This window comes from Chamaea fasciata, unplaced genomic scaffold, assembly GCF_029207755.1.
Source record: "Chamaea fasciata isolate MVZ Bird 193981 ecotype frontalis unplaced genomic scaffold, bChaFas1.0.hap1 SCAF_3, whole genome shotgun sequence".
Lineage (NCBI taxonomy): Eukaryota > Metazoa > Chordata > Aves > Passeriformes > Sylviidae > Chamaea > Chamaea fasciata.
In genome coordinates, this window is record NW_027094088.1 from 43,589,839 (window position 1) to 43,616,214 (window position 26,376).

General features: G+C 40.1%; 1 protein-coding gene across 3 annotated transcripts in view; it reads right to left on the bottom strand.

Moving 5' to 3' along the window:
- Positions 1 to 26,376, bottom strand: part of PCNX2 (pecanex 2) — a 150,620-nt gene that overhangs the window by 8,240 nt on the left and 116,004 nt on the right. For 2 of the 3 annotated variants that reach the window (XM_066178791.1, XM_066178794.1), the window contains exons 26-33: positions 17,913 to 18,166; positions 17,571 to 17,615; positions 13,403 to 13,636; positions 11,142 to 11,245; positions 3,604 to 3,748; positions 2,382 to 2,612; positions 1,758 to 2,032; positions 561 to 748 (exon numbers count right to left, since the gene is read on the bottom strand). In XM_066178791.1, the coding sequence (XP_066034888.1) occupies positions 561 to 748; positions 1,758 to 2,032; positions 2,382 to 2,612; positions 3,604 to 3,748; positions 11,142 to 11,245; positions 13,403 to 13,636; positions 17,571 to 17,615; positions 17,913 to 18,166 (1,476 nt within the window). The remainder of the gene's footprint in view (positions 1 to 560; positions 749 to 1,757; positions 2,033 to 2,381; positions 2,613 to 3,603; positions 3,749 to 11,141; positions 11,246 to 13,402; positions 13,637 to 17,570; positions 17,616 to 17,912; positions 18,167 to 26,376) is intronic. The other variant, XM_066178792.1, reaches the window with a different exon arrangement.

Consider the following 26,376-nt stretch of genomic DNA (forward strand, 5'->3'; position numbering starts at 1 on the left):
GATTGGCAACATTTAATTTTCTCTTGGTAACTGCTATATAGACAAAAGAAGCTGTTTTCCATTTGTTTGCTCTCCACATGCACTGATAAGCAGCCAAACCAATTCCTCAAATAAAGTGTCACGGTCCTTCCAAGATAATTAAGATTTTTGTATGCTTTCATTCTGCTGTTCCCAGTCAAAAATAAGCAGAGGTTCACCATGGTACAGACTCCCTGCATGGCATGTGTACACTCCCTCCCATCTGCATTTCTCATTCTGGCATTCTTAGTGGCGCCTGCTAGGTGGAAGTGTGTAGTGTTTTGCTGTTAGCAAAAATTACCCATAATGGACTTTGCCAGTGGAACCTTTGGTGAAGCACTTTTGTGTTACACCCTCCCAGTAACTACCTGGAACAATATCGGGAAGCCATCTCCTACATGTTCTTGGTCATTAGGAGAGACAAACTGCACTCTCTTTCTAAAATTAGTTTCCCCCCCAGATTGAGCACTCCCCAAAGGCATCTGCCATGTGTCCCCCCAGAGAGAAGACTCCAGAGAAAGGCAAGTAAATTGTGCAAATACCTGCCCGCTGGTGGACCTCTTGAGATGAAGTTTGCAGCTGAGGGGTTCCATCCCTGGTGGGCTGTGAGCTACTGCTCTGGCTTGAATTCCCTGTGGAATTGTTGCTAGATGAAGACCCCCCTCCACTATCCACCTCTTCAACATTGCCTCTCTCGTGGTGAGCTGCTGCATGGCAGTCCTTTCGCATTCTGTTTGCACAAACACACACAGGATCAGCCACTTGTTGCACGTGAAATTTTGTGTCACCAGTGTTAGGTGCCCTCAAAGAGTTCTCTCTCACACCACTGCAGGTCTTCTGACATTTTAGGAGATGGCAAAGATGATGGTGTGATAAGCTTACTCGGAACAAAACTGTCTATGACAGAAGCCAATTGTATATGACCTTTGGCTGTGTTTAGTAGCTTTGGAACCCTGAAATACCTTAGGGCTCTTTATCTAATGTTAAAGTGGTCTCCCACGATTAACTGCTGCATGAGGTAGCCAAGTAGCAAAGAGGAATGGGCTGGAGAGAGCTCAGAGGGATGGGCTGCACGGTGGGAAACTAGCATGTTAAGTCATTAGATATAATATTAGCATTTTAACATAGGTCTTGGTATGCAAGCTGGCTCCCATCTTGTCTCCATGGTGCCTACCTTTCCTCAGCTACGGTGGCAGCTGGACAGGGAATGAGGCAAGGGAGTTATTGCTGTGTGAAATGTGCAGGTAGGAACTGGAGATGTAGTGTCAGGTACTGATCATGGATAGCTAAGGGAAGTCAGGCAGTTTTGGTGAATAGCAAATACATTTTCAGGTGTGCTTTGGTCAAGAACAATAACTTGGGGATGAATATCTAACGGCCAAAGATCCAGAGCATAACTCTCCAAAATCCACCAGCACATTTACTCATGTTCAGAGTTATAGAAATGAGACCCTTATTTAGATCGCATAAACAGTAAAATTCCATGGAATAAGGGAAGTGTCTGTAGTGCTGTGTGATTTGAATGGCTCTTGTTGAACATGTAGAAAGCTTTGTCATAAATGAGTTGATGGGCTTTCTTTCAGTTCTATTTGCAGCACTATTTTGTTATATTCTGAGTTACTTGCAAATAATTTTTTTTCTCACAGATAACAATACAGAATTACTCTCTTTTAACAGAAAATATAGTGAAACTGAGACTGCAGAGTGTCTTATCAGCATAGCCAAAATTTAACACCTACCTTAACCACTTGGATTTGAACCACTTTTTAATGTTGTCCAAACTGACAGGTCCCCCCCAAATGTTCCTCAGTTGGCTGTGTGTCCCAAGGTACGAGGTGGTTAAGGGGGAAACATACATTGGATATCCCAGTGGCTGATCACATGAAGAATTAATTAAGTTCCGCAACACCTGTTTATTGTTCTGGATGCTTCCTCTCTCTGGGTTACGATTGCGTAAGAAAATCAGTTCCTGCTGCTGGCCAGCCCAAAGCCCTCTGACACATTCCTTGTTGACCTGCAGGTGGGTTAAAAACATGCAGATTGTGCCAAAACATTTGCTACTCAAGATGCAGAACTGCAGGATCTAAGTAGAACAGCAGTGGCTGAGTGTGCAAACACATTATGTCTTTACACCAACAGCTTTTTTATGAACTTTTGCAGCTACTCCCTGGTAAAGCCTGGAATGTTATTTCAGAGACACAAACGTAGGTGGCAAAATGGAAGTCAATGAAGAGAGCTCTTTCAGCCTCCAGTCCCTACTTTAAAAACTACAATTAACTTCTCCTTTTGGCCACATTACTCAGAAATAGTACTAGTTACCACAGCCCTAAATTACTGCAATATTAGAAAGATGGCATATGTACCTTGATCACCTTGAAGCTCAGGTAGCTTTTGTGGAGCATGATAACTTTATATTCATCTGCTCCTTCATCTACCACATGTCTCAGAGTCAGCAGCTCCTCCCGGTTGGACAGGACTGCGCTGCGCCAGGCTGGGTCCCCCTCATGGCAAATCACAACCTTTTCCTCAAAGGACTGGATCGCCTCGTACAGAACCGCGGGGTCCTCGTACTCATCCGGGCACGTGAACTGGTCCTGGTCGTACAGGAAAAAGTATTGAAGAGGTCAGGTACCTTCGTGAGAACACAAAACCTGTTGACAGTAAACAAAATACTGGCTTCCAAACAGTTGCGAGCTGGCCCCCCCCAAGGGATCTGACACTTTAGATAAAGTGTCTTCTGGCAGGTTCATTTAACAGTAATATAGAAAGGTACAGTTTTGGTTTTATTGTAACCTGTCCTGATCTCATCACTACACTGGACAAGGACACTTGGAGACACTTTTTTTTTTTTTTTTAAATGAAGTGTGAAACTATGGGAGACAGAGGTTTTGGTGAAATTGGAGAGAGATATCACCTAGGGCAGTACACAGTTCTTGTGAAAATTCTTATTTTTATTCACAAAACCCTACCGACAATAGCACAGACTGGGAATCATCAGCAAATACCACAACACTGAAACTTCATCCAGCAGCACCATGGCCAGTGATAACATCATAAAATTATTGTGTCAAAGAATCAGATACAAATTCACAGCAGTTCAGTAACATCCAGAACAATTATAAATATCATTCATGATAAAAGCATTTGATACTAAATCATAATGTGCCAGAGCAAGAACAAAATTAACTCCAAGCTACACAGGGCCTGACCTGAAATTAGCAGTGAAATCAGCATAATCAGTGTATTTCCTTTCAATTTAGAAACCACCTTTATAGTATCCACACAAGTAAAACATGACAAGATTTTCTGCTTTCTTTCCATGAAAAATGCAGGGTCAAGCTCTGCAAAGTGGTTTCAAATGAGCAGCTTGGGTTCAGAAAAGAAAATCAAGCGAATGCAAAACAAATAAATGCCAAATTCTTCTATCTTGGTGAAGGATGTTTCTTAGAATAATGTGGCAAGTACTCAATTTCCCTCTTTTTCTTTTTTTTCCCCTTTGTACAGTTGCTAAGGTATCCTGTGTTTTCCTAAGAAAACAGACACAATAGTAAATGTTAAAAATAAATACATAAATAAATACCCTACCTGGTGTAGCTTCAGAGACATTCGGATTGCTGGGGCAACAACCTTATGCAACAGATCCATGTCTGCAAAGACCCACTCATCTTTTGCTGCTATCCGGAAGTCTCCTTTAAATAGTGCATGGAGTCCATAAAGAAAAGAGTCCAAGCTGTAAGAGAATAGCAGCTGTCACTCCCAGAAGTCATTCCTGTCTCTCCAAGCCAGATCTGTCAGTCTCCAGCCTCCTGCTGACCTGTGCAGTGGCTGGGGACCCTCTGGCCCAGGGTGAGTTCCTGCAGTGTTCGTAAAGCAGGGTCATGTCACGTTTCTCTAAGAATCATTCCTTGGGAGAGGCACTTTTCCTTCTGCGCGCTCTGTAAATGACTGACCATGAGATGAATGGGGCACATTTGAATGAAGGATGTCCTCGGGATGGGTGACTAAGTCACAGGGTGCCTCGGGGCGCTGCTTTCTCTGCAGCTGTGCCAAAGAGACCAGGTCAGAGGGCCAGCTGCACTCCCCATGCAGTCAGCAGAAGCTGCTTCCTTATTTGAAAGTTTATTGATCAGTCCTGTTAGCACTTCTCCTTGTAAGTGCAAAATAATAATAGAAAAAAATACTTTCAGGAAATCTAAGACCTTTCTACGGACATTCAAACCTAAATGTGAACATTAAAGCAGATGTACTGAGAATAATAAATTTCAGAACTGTTCAGCAAACCAGGTGAGAGCAGGAATCAACCAACGGGTGCTTCCTACTGAAACAATGAGCCCTAAAGCAAATGCACACTGGGTTTCTTTTTTCTACCGTAAGAAACTAGATATAGGCAGTTCTGCCTGGCCTTGCATGATGGTTTACCTGGACCTGAGATATAAGCACAAGGTAAAAGCTACAAAATCAGGTAGTTGTTAGAAGATGGTTGCGTGTGAGTTTTGTGAAGGGAAACAATCAACCTTCAGCTCCGATCTGCACCCTGAATTACAAGATTCCCATGCCACTGTCACTTGTATAATGCTTGTAGGTGACTGCTGTCCCAATGTTGCTCTGAATAAGTGATCTCAAAATTGAGGAAAGCAGACCCATCTATTAAAAACAGGCATGTCCTGCAAACCCACAGGACATGGTTTCACCCACCTGCTAAGATTTTACTCACTCTTCCAACAGTTGATCTTTTAGATAGTGAAGACTCTGGGGAGAAGCTGTATTGAGATGTTAGTAGTTTTCATTACTGCCCAGCCTTTCCCTAGAGAACACATAATCTTTCCACATAATTTAGCTTTCTTAATTATTTTATAAAAAAGAAAAAAAATCTTTTCAATATATTCTCTTCTCTGAGAGAGGAAGAAGAGAGACTGAGAGAATGCCTGGCCAACTTCGGCTCAAAGGCATTCTAATTTTGCCCTTGGTGGGTAGCATGTCTTAGAAATTAAAGTGGAAATACACCTGTTGTTACCAGAGAAACAGCTGAATACTGATTTTCTTCATGAGAACATCATATAATACAAATCAACTAACCAGTGGGACCAAAACTAGCCAGAAAGGCAGGGTTCCTGTCACTGCTGGGAACATAAGGAGTACAGAGAAACTTTCATGAATTCTTAAGTGATTTGCATTTATTATTACTAAGTTACATATTAAAACATGCCTATGTGAGACAGGCAGACTCAGATCTTCAAAACGTTCAAGCACTGATTTCAGTGGGAGTTATTATGTGTCCTTGAGGAGTGGGTCCTGGTCCCCAATGACTTTCAATCCATCATCTCCACAGTTCAGAAAATTATAATATACTCAAACCCTGCTTAATAGCTAAGAAAGCCCTAGAATAAATCAGCTGGGAGGGTGGGGGAAGAATGGTGACTGCAGCCAGTGTGGTGAAATTTGTGACTATCACCCCCTTTGAAAAGGCTACACATCAGGAAGGTTCCTTTCACTTGCCCACCCACCAGACAACATCAGTATACACAGCTAAATCCTTGCCTGGAAAAAAACCCTTCTCTACCTAAATATTCTTCCCAGGATGAAATTGTAAAAGCTGCCTTGAAGTCTGCATCTAATGATGATCCTTAGTATAGTTTCTCCCCACATAACACCCCCTGTATTTGCTCTGAAAAGTTGGTTGGGACAAAGGAAGGAGTAGGCAGGAGAGAGAACTGTTTTTTTACATCTTGGGAGGCTTTTAGAGCCAAATCTGACCACCAGAGCAGAGAGTCTGCATTCACATCCGAGTGCCTTAGGGGCATCAGCATCAGCTAACCAGGCTGCTGTGAACAGCAGGATGTGCTGAAGGCACGGCCGGGACTAGGACAGCCATGCAAACTGCAGCCGAGCATCAGCAGAAGGAGTGGGGGGAAGCACGTACAGCTCTCTCAGGGCTTAGGGGAGGCTCATCCATTTGTCATCCCTCTGCATAATAACTTCTCTAACTCAGGGGATTTTTAAGAACAAACATGACTGCTACAAGGAGCAAATCAGTGGTGGCAGTAGTTGTGAGAGGCTGAGAGTCAATTATTTTATGTATCGTATTTTCCACCAGAGCGGTCTGGAGGAGATTGCTGTATTCACAGAACCATGGGCATCTTTTATTCTCCTGACAATTGTAATGAGGCTTTTGGGTATATTCTACCTATAATGTGACACTATCTCAAGCCATTACTTCTGTAACATGCAGCTTCCTTAATCCATATAAGATACAACTCTCGTTATTCTTCCCATTGTTATGCTCTCTCCTGAAGACACTAATGAGATTATTACGAAGCTGTAAAAGTCAACCACTTTAATCTCAGGCCTGACTCTCAACCACTTTGATCTCAGGCCTCGCTCAAGGTTGTTGCTGTTCTCTTGGCCCACTTTTAACATACCTCAATTAGTAATCTGCTGTACTTCCAGACTGGTTCAAAATATTTTTAAAAACAAGGTAAAATTACATGTCAAAGAAACAACATTAATCTGTAAGAGACATAACTACGGTATCTGGCAACTTTTCCAACCCTCTGAGCTAACAACCTGAAAAGCTGCTGTCACAACTGCAAGCTATTTTAGAACAAGGCTGGTAGGTGCATGGGAACCGTCAGCCCCTTGAAGGTGCAGAAAAGAGGCGATTAAGTAGTGCCACAAACACCAGAGGGCGGGCAACAGTGCCAAAGCAAATACTCCCTCCTACTGCACTTCTTACGCTGCTCCGACAGCTGAAACTAAAAGCATTTAGTGCCAGCCTGAAAACAGTGTGGATGCAGACTAATGAGCTGGTGAATAGCTCTGTGTGTATTTTGCATCTGCAGACCTTCTCCAATGTTAACTGTAGGTTTATTTAAGGAACAAAGGAATGGGAATGCCTGTGAGCTAGTAACGACCTGAATGTTAGTGTTCACCTGAAATATTTTCAGTGGTAGCTCTTGTAATTGGATATTTTAGATGACAGTGGTTGTGAACTAAAAGTCAAACTTTTCTGCCCTGCTCAGCTCTGGCAGACATCAAGCTTCACTGTCTGCTTGAACTGCCACCAGCAGTGCAGCACCAGCAGCAGCCCTGTGGTGCCATGGTCCATTTCCTATATGTCTTCCCTTTCCCTCAGATGCTGGGCAGTGCAGTGGGGTGACCAGGTGGGAAGAGGCAAGTGGGGCCAGCTTCTTCCCTGGCTTTCAGAGTGAGCAGTTCCTCCAGGCAGAGGCATTCCTTGGAATGACTCTTTGTCCAAACTGAGCTTGGGGAACCTGAGCAGCCAATCTTGGTAGTGTTGGAGGTATCTGATGAGAAACGCTTTATTGAGAGATTTTTGTATTTTTCAAAATTTGACATTTTTACTAAATATTTCTTTACTAGTAGCTTTAGTGGCTGAATAGAATTATTCTGTCATTTTTTAACAAATACATAACTAAACATATCATTCACATTTGAACAAATGAATGGTAATGTCATTCTTCAAATTGCATTTTGTGCAGGATGCCTCCTAATGAGAGTTTAAAAGAGCAAGTGATTTGCATTGCAATGTTCTACCTCCTTAATGAATGCATTTATTGTGTAATCTAGTGTTAATGCTGGGTTTCTCCTGACATTTACATGAACAGGTACAGTGAATAATTATTTACATACATTATATAAGAGCATTTAAAATCTTGGTTTACACAGTGACATTTGCTGATTAATAGATTAGACAAAATCATGGGTAAATGAGTGCAAATTGATAGTTTGCATACACAATGTAAACTTGACTCTCAACTCTGTGGTGCACAGCTCACGGTAACATTACCTTTGCTCCACTGCACAGCAGCTGGATGACTGTCACTCCTCCAGGACACAGCAAGGACTAGACTTAGTTCAGAGAAAGTTTCCTACTACCTGCATAGTCACCTCTGAGAATGCAACATGAACTGCAGAGCACAGCAGATTCTTGGCTGGTTTGCTTCCACTGAACATCTGAAAGGCTTCATGCAGTGAGAAGAGTACGATGCCCACCTGGCCGTTACATCTCAAACTCATCCCAAAAGCTCTAGCCATGTTGGACACAAGATGCTCCACAGAGAGAATTAATAGAAAGTCCTGAGATGATCCAGGTACGTTCTCAGTGCTTACCAGAGTCATCTAAATCTGTATTTTTGTAATCCAGCATTTGAGCTGGATTACAAGATGTGTTAGGAGCCCTGACCTCTGACAAAATGACCCACACCCCACAGCCAGAGTCATGGAATGGCCTGGGTTGGAAGGAACCTTAAAGATCATCTAGTTCCAACCTCATGTGGTACAACTCCCTCTCATGCACACATCTGGCTGTGGGACTGCCTGCTCTGAACATTCCTGAGAAAACTAAAACCCTCTTCAGCACCAGTAGGCTCTGAAAGGTCCTCAAAATACCATGGCACCTTTTCAAAGGAAAAGACTGTGAAGCATCACTCAAGAAAACGTTCCTCCAGCTTCTGAGGGCCTTAAGTACCTCTCCCCCATCTGACTGAATGCTGACCCGCAGCAGTCTGAGAGCTGGGGACAAGGACTAGCACGAACACTCAAGATCACCCTTGGTGAAAGCTGCTGTGCTCTGCCAAACTCAGAGAGAGGAGTCCCTGGAGACAATTCTCGTGAGCATCTCCTTCTGGCCTCATGAGCATTGCACACATTGGACAAAGTCTCCTTCCCCTGGCATGCTGTATAATTGTATTCCTATTGGAATCTCACTGACTGACTGCTCATTTGTGTTTAAACAAGTGGTGCAAATCTGTCTGTAGCAATAAACACCGTAGGTAGGGTGCTCTTCATGCTCAAGTGAATGTATTGGGGGGATTTCTGTTGATAAAGGTCTTGATGTCAGGGGGTAGGGTACCCACCTTGCTCCTTAGTTAATAATTTCTACTGAATTGTTTTTTTCAGTTAAGATTTATACATTCTGAAAGACAGAAGAAATGTATTTTACCAAGCTGAAGTCATGTTTTGTAGCTGTAGCAATTTATAACTTCAACTGTGCTACTCAGATTTCTATTTCTCCAGATCCTTCTGACAGCAGAAATGTATTAAAGGCAATTTAACCAGGTGGGGAAGTGACACAGTTTTTCCACAGTGAAACTTTTCCAGGGAAAGCTTTTGTGAAAAAGCATTGGAAAGGATACCGACAGAAGCTTCCACTTAGTCCCTTTTATGTCACAAAATACATTTTAAAAATACAATGATTTGATAGTGCCCTGGAGCACTTGCTTAATAAAAAGAAAACCAGGACTTAATTGAAGACTATATGGAACAGATTAAAAAAAATGTCAGAGCTGTGCACCTCAGATGACTACCCCAGTTTTTGCCTTTCTGCAGACCTTTCCTCCCCAAGAAAAGTATTTTTAAATATGGAGAGTCCACTTATCAAAAGAGAGGAAGTAATTCGGTTCACTGGTTATTTGTCAGATTTTGAAAAGACATGGTATAGCTGACTCCTGAAATTATTATTAAAATCTTTATAGAACACTATACAAATAATTATCCTCAACATTCATACTTTCCATGTTAAGCTTTGGAAAGTCTCTGATAATATTATCCCTTTGCATTAGCTACTAACCATGTGAGCCAGTACAAATAGGGGACATTGTTATTGTATCTGTACTAGAGCCAAAGCATTGTAATGAAGATTTTAAGATCCAGTGGAAAGTACATGCAATGTGATGACAGTTTTAGGAAGCTTTTGTGTTATTTTTAGATGAATTTCTAATATCACTGTGACCTATCTATTGCAAGCCCAGATCAAAAATCACTTTAATCTTTTTTCAAACAAATATCATAAATGCACAGAAACTTTCCCATAATGCCCATAAAGCCAAACTCTAAAATTTGGATCATCAAAAAAACAGGACAATTTAAAAAATACCAAAGACTTACCTAACACCACACTGATTTGAGTGAATAGAAATGAAGGGAGAAGAAATGAAGCCCAAAAGAAAAATACTACAGGAAGGGAATGTACAAAGACTAGTAGAAAAGAGATGACAAAAGCCACTTTAGAAAGCAGAAATCAGCAGCACAACAAGAAATAAGCCACGTGAGCCAAAAACATTTTGCTTGGAAGACATAAAACAAAATGTTATAAATGTCTCAACAGATAACAAAGCCAGAATGAATATTTAAAAGGACTGTTTTATCTTATAACAAAATGCATTCAAAATCACACATGCTGTCTTTGTTTGCTTGTTAGTAAGACAAATCCTCTCTAAGGAGCATGTCAATAGAGGTCTAGGTAGCTTTGCTCACTATTCTGTGCCAACACAGCAAGGTCACTAAGAAAATGTATTTATTAAGCTTCTCCATTGTTACTAAACTCCTGTGCATACAGAGGGTTCAAATAAATCTAATAAAAACTTAAAATTATGTGGGAAGTTAAACTCCATTAAAATAATAATTATTTCATTAATAAAATGTCTCATCTATAGCACAGTGTACATTATACTGTATAAAACCCAAAGAACTCAGAACTCCCAGTGAAAATGGAAGAATCCCCAATGAAAATATAAGATGGAGAGCATATTTAGTAACAATCTCAATGAAGCATATTTTAATTAACCAGACTTCCTAGGAAGAAGTGTTTTGAACAAATGAACAAATGAGCAAGGTAGACTGAGAACGGACGAAGCTGCAGCCTCAGGAGATGAGAGGTTCTCCCTTCCTTAGTTGCCAGAATGAAGTGGCACAGTGAACAGGAATGCACCCCTAGGAATACAGAGGAGAACCCTTATACTTTTACTATTATTTAGCTAACTACAACTCAGACAGCAGTTTCTTCCTCTTCCGGAGATTTCTTCCTCCTACTGGAACACCAGAGGTAGGACAACATTCCAGTAGCCAGGCATGAGTGAACAAAAGAAACAACCATTGGTACCCACTCTTTCAATCAAAAAATTCTGCTTTGCCCTATAAAATAAAGACTGGTATTAGTTATTTAGCCAATCACAAAGAAAAAGATGACCAGGAATGACAGAAAACGTTTTATGGAGAAATGAGATTTCACCTTGATCTAATCTTCTCTTAAAATCCCACATCACATGAAAAAAGACGAACAGGTCTTTGTTTTAACATGATGAAAAAGGATTCCTAAAGATTACCTGATGGCCATATTGTGAGATGCAGTTCCCAAAGCTCTCCGACCCAGTATACACAAGGCAAAGGAAAGTGTCACTAAAGGAGAATCCTCATCGCTGTCCAGGTGCTACAAAGTTTTAAGATTAGCACATTACTCTAAGTGCAAACATCACATTTAAAAGCACCACAATGCTACAAATGGTGACATTCATAACATTTGCATGTAGCTGGACCTACACACCAAAAAAGCCTTTGCAATTAAACAGACCAAGAAGGAAGAGCATCACCATCAGACGGTTTTTGCAAAATGCAAGCTTGTTTTGCTCACTGGCTGGAAACACATTTCATTCTCAGGTAATGAGATCCCAAGGGAAGGGGCTTTTGGTGGTGGTGGGGTTTTATTGCAGGGGTTTTTGTCTGTTTCCACTCCTCCCAGATCTGATATTCTAAATTGGAAGAGGTTCCTAATTGTTGGGAGACACTGCAATTGGAGACAATCAAAACCCTTTTCATGGAACACAGTTCCTATGAAACCTTACCACAGATTCCAGAAGCCCAGTCTCTTTGGAAAAGTTTGGAGGCACACACTTTCAGTGAATAACAATATCTATCTAAATGGTTGATGACACTGACTTCCCATTTTAACAAGCAGTCAGAACATTTCATTTATGTTTACTAGCTCAGGAGAGTTTTTTTAAATGAAATTTTCACAAAGAAAACTTTGCTACCAAGCAGGAGGAAAAAACTGGAACAACCCCGCATGCATATTAATCTTCAGGAGAATACAGATTATTATTTCAGTCCACCCAGTGAGTGATTTCTTAGAGCTTTCTTTGACTCTAAAACTAAAGCCAATTATAATGGAGAATGTAGCTCCTTCTATAAAACATACTGATTTTCTGAGTTATGTGTAGTGAACTTGGGATTTTTTATCCCACTTCCTACATGAACTTTGCTTCTCTACAGTCAGTGAATTAAAAAACAAAGGTAAAATATGTAACAAAAAGATATATGTGTGTGTGTGTGGCACCAGTGCAAGCATTAATTTGCCTTTTGAAGCCTAACTTACATGTTTCCAGCCCATTAGCATCCCTAAATCTATTATTGAATTTGAAAATCTAAGCCAGAGAACAAGTGGAAAGGCATCAATCAACAGCAGCTTCCGTCGCCACCGTGCAATTCTTTGTGTGTCAGAACTTGGGAGCCAAGACATGGAGATGAGAAAGAAGAGAAATGAAGTATTCCCAGTAGGAGAAGATGGTGGAAAGGGCTCAGAAGACAATTCAGTGAAAACAGTATCAACATAATGATATGCAGGGAAACTGGTGGAATGGTACTCAGCATCAGAGACATGAGAAGGAACCAAAGGGGAGCAGAAACATTCGGTGATGTTTCAAGAATGTTTCAGTGATGTCACACCAGCTAAGGTCAGTAATGGGATGTGCAGTCTGTGATCCTGAGTAGAAAAATGTACAAATACAGCACATTGTGGCTGGGAGAGAGACAATTCTCCAATTTTGCCACTATCAGCAATAATCAGAAAATTAGATTGAGGCAATATGCTCTTTGGAAACTGTACTCTCCCTCTGGGCTATTTTGAGTATTCCATGGAAATACAGTAGTGCATTTCTGACAAATGACTGCTGACCATCAGTAATCTTAGTGGCTCAGAGCATGCAAATACACAGCTGCACATCTGCCCTTGACCTTCTAGAGCTGGTTCTGTGGTGTGGTTCATGTTTGAGTCACGAGCTCTCAGAGGTGACCTATGCCACCAGGGAGTGTGCTATGCCCTCCCCTACCATCCTGCAACTGTACACAAATATAAGCAAATTTCTGTAAGGGATACAAAGACATCACTGACGTGGCAAATGTACCAATCGCTGGCAACACCGAAGGAACTCTAATGCTCTGATGATATTCTCTGAATGGAGCCTGCTCTAGCAGTACTTCTGTGAGCACTTGATATACCTGTGCTTTTTCCAGCTGACAAAATTAACAGTGTTGGAAATTTGCACAGTAAAGAACTGGCTCTGTATTCAAAGACTAATGCTCCTTAAGACTCCAGTTTTTGCACATGGGTAGTTTCCAAAATATGTTATTTTCCATTCCAAAAAACATGTTTTCCTTTTACATTAAAGCTAAAAGCTCATATAAAATAAATTTTATTCTACTAATACCAAGAAAGTAAAAGAGTAGCCATGCACCATTTCACTCATATCCCAAGAATTAAAACTAATACTGCTAAAAATAAAATAAAATAATAAAAAAAACTGACAGATACCTCCACTCTTTTCCTGGCACAGAACTGAATCCAGTCCAGATAAACACTGCAGAAGCTAGCTCTTGTTATTCCTTGGAGGCACGGAACATAATCTTCGTCTATGTTAACGTTAAACATTGCAAGGTCACGTTCAATGTAATGCCACTTTGCATAAGGCTGCAATATCTTTTGGATAGATTCATCTTTTATCCAGTCAAGGATTTTGGGAGAACTTGCTGTAAAGTATATTATACTCTGTTGACAAAATGTGCAAATGTTAGTCACTCTGAACTCTGATTAAAGCACACATATTTTACACAGAAGAGAATAAGCCAAATAGGAGGACCCCATTAAGAACTATAATAGTACATATATATATATATTTCTTACATTTTACTGCTTAGCATCATTATTGCTTCACAAAAGTGTTCAAGTTGGAGAGATGACAATAGTTGATACTGATAGCAGACAACAGAAAAAGAAAGTAATATTTTTAATATCCTGCTGCCTTACAGGAAAATCAATACAATGATCGGAATAGAGAGTTCCAGCATTCTAACATGTCAATACTAGTGGGGTTCTAGAGTTTATCACCAAGAAGGTGATACTAATAATAGCTTAGGCATGTTTTGAAAAAAACAGTAGTAGATTGTCACATCCTCAAAATAGGGCTCTTTTTCCCTCAGTGAACTTGCCGTTTTCTGGGGATGATGCTTTCCTAATTCTTTATCAGCCACAAAGATGAGACGTGACAGATGTGTATGACACAAATCTGTTATTTGTCAATGCAGCAGGTAAAGAATAATAGATTTTTTTTTCTTACATATCAGGTTAAAAAGCTGGTAACTGACATAACTGAGTCGCTTTTAAAGCACTGAGGGGGGAACAGCATTCAGCAGGGTCTTTTACCAAATATATGAATGCTAGAAAGCAGCAACACATGTATGTCATATCTGTGCCTGACTTTTTAAGTTTTTATAATTGCTCTGTCTGGACACATTAAAATAATAATAAATAAAAAATTAATTTAAAAAAATTCTATGCAAACACAACTTGGAGGATATTTTAAAAAAAATTATGAAACTTAAGAAGTTCCAGTGTGTTCCATCAGCAGGAAAGTCCCATTATAATGTTTTATAATATTAATTTAGAGCAAATGAGAAGTAGGTATGATTCACAACTGAAGATGATGTAGTTCCACTTTACCCAGTCAATGGAAATAGTACTAAGTAAATAAATGTATAAAATGAAAATATGATGGATTACAAAGGACAGAAACACTACCAGCCCTTCTAAAAACCCCAGATGTTCTCCATAGTTTTTCTTTCAAATTGTATAAAAACACACAAGTAAGAGGAGAATCAAGCAATCAGAGGAAAAAGACAAGTCAGACAGATCAGACAGGATGGACCCTTCATTTCTTGGCAGGAGGAGAAAAATACACTCCTTAGAAAGGATTCATGCAGAAACAATAGGAGCTGAAAACACAGCACTCAGCGAATACACAGACTTCTTGAATACTAAAAGATGCTTAAATAAGAATACATTGAGAAGAGATGGAAGAGGCACAAGGGAAAAATACCACAGTAGTTGGGCAGGAAATTATTTCAAAATATATGCAGAAGGGCTACAGGAGCTGACCCACTTTATTTGTGGGGAATAAAAAATCCTTTCATAATAAGAAATGTATGCATTTCTAGGCTGCCAACAAAACTGCAAAGGAAATAAATACGATTTAAGAATAAGATGTTCAGTGCAACTCCTTGTTTGAAAGACCAATACAATAATTATTCTTGAAGGATAGAAGAACTAAAACAAAGCATACATTCTCTTTGTTGATTTTTGAGATAGAGTTTGCTTTTTTTATTATCTTCATCTGTGTTTACAAAGAAGCTGATTCAGCTGGGAAAAAATTCAGACTTGCAATCAGACACAGAAACAAAAAAATCTTCTGTCATCTAATTAAATTTTGCTCTTGGTAACTCCTACAAGACATGTTTTGTGTACAAGTACATCCCCAGCTATACGGCATTTCTGAAACAATATGGTAAATATTTACAACGCTGTAAGCTACAGAGAATAAACCAGAAACACTCCAAATGCTCAATGCAATGGAAGTGCAGTTCCTGCAGAAATTCCAGCCTAAGTGTTATTTTAGTTTGTGTTTTATGTGACCTGAATACTGCCTTATCTATAATTCTTCTTACAATTACTTTCACACAGTTACAAAGAAAGTGTCAAGGACTTTTAATATGTTCACAGTGAAACTGCACAGGGTGTTGATCTAGATTCCCCCAGAAGAAAGAGCTGTGGAAGGAATGCATTCTCACCTCTGTGTCTGATACTGTTTGTTTGGAGGAAGCATTAAATAAACAGGAAAAAAGCTGATCTAATACATGTTATAATCTTCTAACTTTCCAAGACTGTACTAAAGATTTTACCAAATCTTTTTAAAGTTCCTGTTTATGGAAAAAAACCTAATTACTTTAAAAATACAAGGAGAAAATATCTAGGTAACTTTTGGGAAGTGACATTCTACAGAAGGGATTTCCTGAGTGCATTGTCCCTTCACTAAAGGGAGCCCCATCCCAGGCTAATATTGAAGGTGCCAACAGGTTATTATTACCTTCTGTTTGTCCTTCCCTAAAAAGAGAAGTAGATTAAAAAGACTCACAGCCTGAGAATGAAGACCAACCTTTTTGAGAATGGAGCTCTGTCAGTGCAGTGTAATAATACTGCCTCAACTAAATCCAACAAGAAGAGATTTCATTTTCATGCTTTCAGAGCCATCAGTAGTGCACATGAACTCTCCACAGAGTGGAGATGGAGCCACAGCACACCTCAGGGATGTGGAGAGCATTTAACCCACTCTCTTCTACTGGATCAGCTGACCACACCTGTACCACATGGGATGAAAGTTTGTCTAAGCCATCTTACCTATGTCAGCTGCTTCTCAGGCGTGTCCAGAACCAGAAGCTCTAAACTACCTTTCAGTTAAGTTTTACATCCCATGTGGTAGATGTGAGTGGAACTTCACTTTTCCTGCAAGTCCATATATTAATTCATTTTAAGGCACAAAACCAGTTCCATTTTATAAAGAAAAATTCTTCATTGCTTTAAACTAATAAGATGCTGATTTGATTGCAGCTTAGACTCGGATTTTTTCAATCTCATTCCCCATCAAAAGCTGAGTCATTTGCCAGCTTGCACCAGTTTATGTTCCAGTTATTCAGGTTACCTTTTAAAGTGAAGCAAAACAATTGTAGCAACATACTCATTAAAGAAGAGTTGGGTTTTGTTTTGCTTTTTTTCTTTTTTAGCTTAGTTACATTGCTTTAAAATAATTTATAGCCACAAAACCCCCTTCTAAAATGAAAAAATCATGCTCACATACAGTTTTATTACTAATTAGTTTATTAAACAAAGCAGGTTGGTTACCAGGCCATATTGCCTGCGAAATTATTTATGAAATCCCAGAAGTAATCAACTGCATGATCAAAGCAGCTTTGTAAGGCAATAAGCTTGTTTTTACTATACTGGTTCATTTGCAAAAAATGGTGATTAACTTATTTACAACAGGTCTGTCTCTGAAGTTGACAGATTTTTACATTTCCAGAGATATAAGTAGAAAGGAGGTGTCAGGGACTAGAGCTTTAGGAACTGGCTTCATGGCAGTACCAGTGCCATAGAAAGCAGCACTTGGCTCTTGTTGTTTCAGTAGAAGACTAAAAAGCTCAACAAATTCTTCATTTCCTGGACTGGGAATTGTTTTGGCAGAGGATGAAGATGTCTTACTAGACTATAAGGTTCAATTATTTTTACAAATTAGAATCTGTGTGGTTATTGTGATCTTAATAACAATGAAAATGTAGAAGTGGTGTAAATTAACTGCTGTGTAATCAATGGAAAAAACCAACTTCAAATGCGTTGTGGTATATATGTAAAATAGAAGGTAAGAAGGGGGTTTGCACTACTAAAAAAGTACATTTGAGAAACAGCTCTTCAGAAGTTTCCCAAGAGCTCTATGCTTGTCAATACCTTTCTTTTCCAGAAAAAAAAAAGAAACAAAGAAACAGTGGAAAGGCCAAGGCAAGAATAAATAACGAACTGTTAGTGAAGTGTTGTAAGAACATAAGAACATAAGTAAGAACACTTCGTCTGACTTCATCACTACAGAATTGTAACTCACCTTCATGGATCTCCACTGAAGCACGCCTGCCACTTTCTGTACTAACTGTAAGTATAAGTGATCAGAATTAAATTTAGCAAAGGGAGACATGAATTGATTATCCCTATTCCAGCAAAAGGTGTCCCTGCCATAGGAGGAGGGTCAAAACTGGATGATCTGAAGATCAAACCAAATGATTCTATGGTTCTATGATTCACCATCAACTCAGTCTGACTGCCAGACTGTAGTGCAGATGGGTAAACATAAAGCAAAAAACTGAAAATGCTATTTCTTCTATAGACAAATGGCAATTTATTTGACAAACCTGCCTAGGAACAAAGTACACTTTGCCAGAGAGTTTACCTTGATATAGTATCTGATAAGGATTCTGCGCAGATCGAACACCTGCAGCATTGTGGCAGCGTTGTTGTCAATGATGCTGTATCCTTCCAGGATGTACTGGGTCCGTGTGATCTCCCACGTCAGCCAGCGCAGGTTAAAGGCTGCATTGCAGGACAGCAGGTGAGGCAAGTGCCCGGGCTTGCAACAGCAGCAGCCTTCGTTGTCTTCATCTCCTTCTGTTATAGCTTCCACTTCTCTCTGCTGGCAGTATGTCCCTTGGCAGCGAGAAAGAGAGAGTGTGCTGCCAGTTATTGGGGGGGAAGGAAACAAAGGACATCTTGCAAGCTCACATCCAAAGTATGTTTGAAGGTTGTATGCACTTAGCCAAAATGTGAAAAAATGAGCTGCGGCAACAAACTCCATGTGCTGAGCGAGCCATGTGTGGCAGCAAATAAAGGGCTGTACAATACTCATTTACTACTCTACCCTAAAAAAACCAAAAGGGCCTGATCTAATGTTCTAGTTCTAATGGGTTCTGAGCTGAGCTAAACTACAGATCACAGCTTCTGCCTTTGTAAAACCTCGCCAGGAAGAAACACTAAAGAGTCATGCTCCATAAGGCACATTAAGCAAATTGAGCCCAGTCTTAGTCTGCTTAATCAACTAACATACTGGATCCAAAGAGAGACTTTAGTGTGTCAGAGCACTTGTAAAATCTGGGTTTTAGCAAACTATCTTGGAAAGCAGGCTCCAAAAATAACATCTACCAGGTTGTTCTCTCTCCCACTGGAGTAAAAGCTATGCTGGATCAAACATCTCTAACAGCACTAGTGGCAGTACATCACAAGAACAGAACAGCTTTCTAATTAGTCTATTACACAGGCTTTAGATCAAAGTAGAGCAAATTTTTCTAAAAAGGATATGTTACCTCAAAAAGAAGTCATGAGGCAGATGCAGAAGCAATAATGCACACTCTGCATTTTCAGCCTTTGCTGCGCACACTAGATGGTCAAGCTGAGCACTTGTGGATTTGAAACCTATGAATGCAGTTTCTAAACCATGTAGCCCACTACTAATACAAACCCAGGCAGACACTCATGTGCTCCCCCCAATCTTTTCAAAACACATAAGTTTTATGTTCTTGATGTATGCTTCTTTTTAAAATTTACCCTCCATAGGCTGCTGCAGAACTTACTCCCCCACTGAGTTTGTACATAAACCTCTTTCAAGGGCATCTCCTGTGACACAAGTGACACATCTTGCGCAGGCCTTCTGCCAGAGGTTCAGCATCACCCCACAGACTTCTGATTCCATCAACTTCTAAACAGACTCTACAGGAGAGGAAGATGTGAGACACTGCACTGCAGTTCAACAGCTCCCTCCCCACCAGGACCAACAGACCTGTTGCGTCACTGTAAATGAGAGAAGAATTTGGCTGTGTTCATTACCTGGACCAGGAAAGAACACGATGCCAGCTTCAATTCCCTGCAGTCTGCCAGCACCCCAAAAGAGAGCCTGGAGCAGGGCAGGATCCCAAAGCCTTTCTGTGGAGCATGATGACAACTGCTGTGCCCTCGACTGTCTGTTCCAGTCCCATCACAACTCTCTGGTCAACGACCTGCGACCTTCAGTTTGTAACAGTAGAAATAACATCTAGAATACTCCCTTCTCCTCACTAAGAAAAATCTTTCAAAATACAACAAAATATGCTAAAGTATGGGTTATCACTTCTTTTTTTGTCTGTGCATCTGCTAAAATGTGTGCAGCAGGCAAAACATATATGTAAAAGAGAATAGAAAAATCCAAAGGAAATGGTGAGAAAAAACAGGATCATAGCCCTCAGAGATAGAGGAAAAAGATTCAGTATATTCCAGTGTTTTCTGTTCAGTTTGCCATGAATGAAAATTTACACTGTGAACCCAGTGTTGCTTACACACTGATAAACATTCCTCCTTAGACTTCAGGGATATACAATATGAAAAATTATTAGAAGTCTTCAGGTCATCTAAATATAAACATCTTGCCTTTCAATACTGCCAAGTACAAAACACGACCTATTAGGTTGACATTTCCAGTTGGACTGGACATGAACTGGACTGCTTCTGCTTCATATTTCACAGATTTCTACATGAATTAACACTTACTGCTCAACAGCAAAAAAAACAAGAACTGCTCTGGGTCAGCAGATGCTTCTGTGAAATCAAGTCAGAAGACATCGTACTCAAACTGAAGCAGGCAAAATATTCTTTTGCACATTGCTTGAAAAGAGTAAAACAAATGTTCCATGCTGGCGCTGTTACTATTGCTGTTATGTTTGGTTTTGAAAGTTAAAGGTCTTTCAATATTACTCTGAATTTAAGAGAAGATATGTCTTCATCCCAGGTGCAAAATTAAGTATTGCCAAAAGTTTGCAAGTGAAGAAAAATTAAAAACATAATGGACAACTCTCCCTGATCCGTCTACAACAACAGGATTTAAAGATGCCTTTGCTCAGTTTATGTAACTATTTGTATATAGTTTTTTTCTTTTGGTATGGAAGTATCAAATTTTATTTCTGTGGAAGGCTTTACCCTCTGTACTACCTCTTTCAATAAATGCCAAATGTTATTACTGCAGTTTCTGTAATTACTAGTTTTCTTAGGGGACATATTTTGTAAAATAGAGGCCCAAGGAGGCTGGTATGGCAAAGAAAAGGTGAATTCAAGAGACCCTCAATGTTTAAACTGTCATCACTTGCACAACAAACAGGACACGATGCCAGAACATTATTTGTATTCTTAGCTAATTCTACAGGTTAAAATGCCTCCAAGTTGTCTTTGCTAGGTAATTTTAATCAGCTAGAGTTAAAATTATGCTACAGGGGGTGCAATCAACGTTGAACTTGAGGAGCAAGAGTCATTCTAACAGGAACTGTGTTATTACAAAAGCTATGGGAAACAACCAAAGGACTTAATGTGGTCGCTTTATGGATTTATGCCAAAGAATGAAATCAGGGGTGTGTCGCTAGATGGATACGAAAGAATCACATTCACGCCATCAAGTTGTCAGAGCAGAGAGAGTTTTATTATTTTGACTTGGCTATATAGTTTTTGGAGTTTGATCAGGGATTGGGCAATGAGGTTAACACCTCTCCGACCCCACTGGTCAAACTAGATGTCCAACAATTGTCTTTCCTCAGATAGGAATGCGAAAACATCCACTTTGTTTATGTTACAATGCAGTGAGAACTCCAGCACAAAAATGTAAACATCAGAAGGCTGAAAAGATCAGGGCCACAGGGGTGTGCTCTTCAACATCTGGCAAACATGCACTTGATCAACAAAAGCTTTTCAATAGACTTGGGCGCTACCACCTTGGGGATTTGGTGTTTTCACTGCTGGCGGAGCCTCTGGGTAACCCTCTTAAATTTAAATCTGCAACCTGAACCATGGCCAGTGCTCTGACAAAACACCAAATCCTCATTCCTGCTGACTGGTATTTCCAAACAACATCTAGTAAAAGGACTCAAGTCTACAAAGACAACATTCAGGCTTGATGCTCAAGTACATGTTTGTTCCCTCCCAATAGCTGCAGTCAGTTCTAGAACAACTGTCAGTAATTTCCTCTCACCTTTAATGGAGCTTTGCTTCAGTCCTTAATACACTGGCTGGACTTCAATGCCAGATTGGCATTTTACTGTAAAATTTCATTTACCAGAGCATATATCAGTCCTTTTTAGTTCATTACTCCAAACACTGCTACCGCAGAGACTCATGTGCTGCATGTGCTCAGCTTTATGCATTGAGCCAGAAGGGACAGGACACAGTAAATGAAGTCAAGCATTTGTGTTTGCCTTTTACAGAAGGCTGGCCCTGGACTTTTTTTGTATGTGCTATAAGCTGATGATTTAAATGATAATTTTTATATTGCTTCTCAAAAAATTAGCAAGTTCAGGCAACTCTGAGAGAATTATTCATAAAACCAAAGAGCAGGGAAGAGAACGTGCACTTCACTTCTGCAATATAATTAAGTGTAGTACCATTAAATATTAAAATACAGGAAAATGTTTTCACTAGTAATTAGTCATTTCAAAATCTGAGGGAAAACATTTTTTTTCATTTCTTTCTGCAGTAGAAGGAAAACAATCTCGTGCACTTCACTCAAGTTTAGTCATTCACTCTGACCCTTCCTAGTATAGATGTGACCAATTCATTTGTAAGATATCTAACACTGGAGGGTTGCCAAAAATCCATCAATGTAAAAAACATGTGCCAGCTGAACAAAGCAAGGTCAGACTGTGTGAGCTCAGGAGAAAGCCAGGGTGAGAACTTGGAGCTCTTTGTATTTTCCTGACACATCAGGATTTGAGGACAGACTTGTGCTCTGCCAGAATGATTTGACCTAAATGGAAATGAGAAAACTGAAACTGAAGACTAATCTTGCTTCAAGAGGATAAAATACACCTAAGTGAATGATTACCCAGTCTTCTAGAATTAAAGGCTGAAACCATAATGTGCTTTTGAATTCAATTGTGAAAACTCTGGGAGTGAAAAACGTTTTTCAAGATCTGAGGGGCCAGAAAGAAAAATCCACTACACAACCACATCCTAGAAGTATTCCAAGAGCAGTTTTAGTTTCCATAAAACACTTCAGTTTAGCAACACAACCAGAACAGGGACTAATTATTGTGGCTGAAGGTAGCAACAGCTTGAGCACTGAGGATTGCTGACAAATAAGCAACCAGGGTGCAAATCTAGGCAGAAAGGGCTCATGCCCAAGGTAACTCCTTTCCTAAGCCATGCAGAGGTCTCTTCATAGATGACTCCACAAAAAAGCCTGGTTGCCCACCATATGTTTGGCAAAACCAAGCACAAGAATGTCTTGCAAATAAATGCAATACAGGAGAATTATCTGCAACAAGCAGCTTGTGCTGCAAATCCAAGTATTCCCAAATTCTGATGGATAAGGCTCCTTCTCAACCAGCTGCTCAGGATAGCAGTTTAACAAGCAGTAAGTTATCACACACAAAAAAAGCACAGAGCATAATTACAGCCATTGGAAGGCCGTCCTCTACCAAAACACACATCAGATATGGTTCTAGAAACACAAAACCCCAAATACTTCAAAAAGCAGTGAACTGAGCTCACAAATGGAAAGTCACGAACATCAGATTTAGACGCATTCTGGAAACCTGCAACTTTTTTGGCTTCTTCCTGCTCTTTTGCTTGTGGAACTGGGATAAAGAACAGATTTTATAGATTCTGATAGTCTCAGCTTGTGTCAAAGAAAAATTTCAAGACTTAAAAACCAGTATCAATTCCTCAAGCATCAAAGCTGTTACATATAAAACTGTGGTTTGGTTTTCAGCTGCTTCAGGTGATTGTATGTCTAAAAAACAATCTGGGTTTCAAACCAGATCAGTTGCTATAATAACAGACATCTCCTTTCCTCAGAAACCTTTCCTTTTCTTGTCCCACAGAGACACATTAAGAAAAGCCATGTGGAGATAGCATTCTCCAAAGATGTTTGCTGTTAAACTTGCTAGGAAATACCACAAAAACTTCTCATGACTCATCTTTTGCAGTGCAATGCAACATGCAATGTTTTGGTTTTGGCGAAGATATTTTCTCAGTAAAAAGGTTGCACTGCATTTAACATTTTCCTTCCTTCCAGAAATCTTCTCTGGTGCACACATAAATACATATAAAATTGTGAAAGGAAGAAAAAGGAAAAATGACATCAAATATTTATTCCAGGATGTGATATAGAAACTATTCAAAGTCTATTTGAAATTTATAGATGGCTTCCACTGTTGGAGCATCATTGTACACCTAGAACGGCTTATACATCACAGATCTCCTGTATTATACATAAAGTATCCTCTTCCCTGATTCATGATATTCTTCCCAATTAAATAACCAAGATTAAAGAAACCCCTTTGCATCCTTTCTGTCCATGTTTCTAGTATTTCCAAGAATTGTGCCTCTCAGTCTTTGTTCTTTCCCACAAACACTGCACTTTTGGTTTTTAATCTTTTTTCCCAAGGGATGTGTCAAAAAATGCTGTTTTTCTCTGAACTCTGTAATTTATCAATACCTTTTAATGTTCTGCTACATACATTGAACATGTGGTCAAGTGTGGTCTCAGGAAAAATATGAACATGGGCACTTTTACTTCCCAACAGCAAGAAGCAATTTGTAAAAAAATACAAGTTGCAACCACTCCTTAAATTAAGAATGATTCTTCGTAGTGCTACAGAGCCTTCAGACACAAAAATCAAACACAAATAAATATTTCTTGCACTGGTAATGTACTTGCTGCTGTAATACAACTGTGCACCATACAGATGCTGCAGGAATGAGTAACTGTCCTTATTAGACATCACTACCATGCCTAGAGCACACAGCCAGAGCTGGCTGCTTTCATACACTATTTTGTGTGGGAAATAAGCTAGCTAGCACAGAGAGAGCCCCACAGGCAATCCCATCCTGCTGCCACAGCTGCCTGCCACTGTATACAACTGCATCTGTGTCTGCTCTGCGCTTCTTGTCTTGATCCATCTAATGAAGTTCCAAGTGAAGCATGAATATTGCACGTGCAACATGCAGTAACAAAAAATCACAGCAGAGATTTAGAAGTTCATTAAATTACTGAAGAATACTGTGCAGGAGTTAGAAAACAGCTCCTGAAGACTTCAGCAACACGATCAGTAAGTAGTTTCTACACGTGTAATGCCTAAATAAATATTCTCCAAAAGACACTTTGCAGACACACAGACTAAATAGGAATACATTTTAAATCACCCTTGTTCTACAGGGAACTCCTGAGAGGGAGACATTTTGACATTGTTTCTGCATGTTCTCTGACTGTGGGTTTTCCCATCTCTTTCTTTCAAATTAAATGATATGTTATGTATTTCTTCTGGCAGGCTGCTTTTAGCATTCCGCTGTGGTCTAACACACACAGCAGAGTTAAGTTACTGAAGGGCCCAATTCCCCCACACCACTGGGCAGCTCCTTGGAAGCGTTCTCCTGGTTTCAGCTCATTACTACCCTTTCTTTACTGTCCATAAAGGAGGAGCTGGACATTTCTTGTCCATGCCTGGAGGTCTTGAGCCTCCCCTCTGCTTTACACTCAAGACGAATGACACAAGTGAGGCACATTCCCCCTCTGCCTATAGAATGGAAGAGTAGAAAACTAATTCATCCAAGGTGTTCAATACAAACAGGACTGAAGACAGATTAAAGGAATCCCAGATTTGCTGACTCTCTTCTTTCAGTCTGCTCAGTCTGATGCTGCCTGCAGGCATTTGGTTGGGTTTGTTTTTTCATTTAAAAGCTGAGACAAATGCTTCTATTACAAAAAGAAAGGCATCCGGATCAGTCACTTACAATGCCAAATCTCAATTAGGATGGACAGCAAACTGAGGAGGCAGCAAGAACCTCCTGGCACCGTACACTTAAAATTCAGAAGGCTCTGTGACCCCTTCTTCTGGCACTACCAGTATTGCCAGCACAGTCTTTCGGCTACCACAACAAGAAACATGCGTAGGAAAATCCAGAGCTCCACAATGCAAATATTACTTTTGGTTTAGTCATAAACAGAAAACAGTCACAGAAAATACTGTTGTGATTCACTCATTCCCCAAGCAAACACAGATTTCCTATTTAAGGAACAGCAGATTTTTGGGGCCCTCAATTAAAATTACTTGTTTGAAATTGAAGTTAAGCAGCCAAAGCTCAGAAATTACAGATTACAAGTTCCTCCTCTGGCCCTTTTCTCCCCCCTTGTGGGAAACCATTCTGCACAATGAAAGGAATTAGGGTCCCCTGTAAAAGACAGTGCATGACCAGACAACTAAAAATAGGAATGCAGGATGTCCAAAGCAGCAGAGTCTGGTGCTTAATAACTGCCACTAGACTTTGTAACCCGTCAGCTTCTTCCAGGGTAGTTCCATACACTCTCTCACTTCTGCATAAAAAATTCCTACTGTACTCAGTATTCAGGCTGTATTCACCAGCCCTTTGCAAGATTTGAAACAGGGAAGAACGCGCCCAGTCCTCACCAGAGATGTCTCTTGGTGCTGCTTGGTGGAAGCCTGCTCTACCTTCCTGCACCGGTAGGCATCAATCCTATTCAAGGGAAGGAACAAAGAATGCCTTCCAAGGCAGAATTTCAATCTCAGCTTTTACACAACTTCCTCTGAATAGCCTTGGTTCATCCCCTTATGAACTTCTGTATTCAGGTCAGCCCCTCTGGCTCCTTTTACTCAGACTAGTGCCTGAGTGCCTGTGGCCTGCAGACCCACCACAGCAGCTCCTTGCTGGCAGAAGGACCAAACCATGTACAGGAAGAGCACAGTTCTGCAGCACAGTTTATCTAAAGCACACCAGCTCTCATGGGTTACCTGGAGACACAAACAACCCTCTGGTGTCAGCACATCACTCCAGGAAGTCTCCACTGGGCACACAGCAGATCATCTGCTCACATTTTGGTGTCCAGGAGG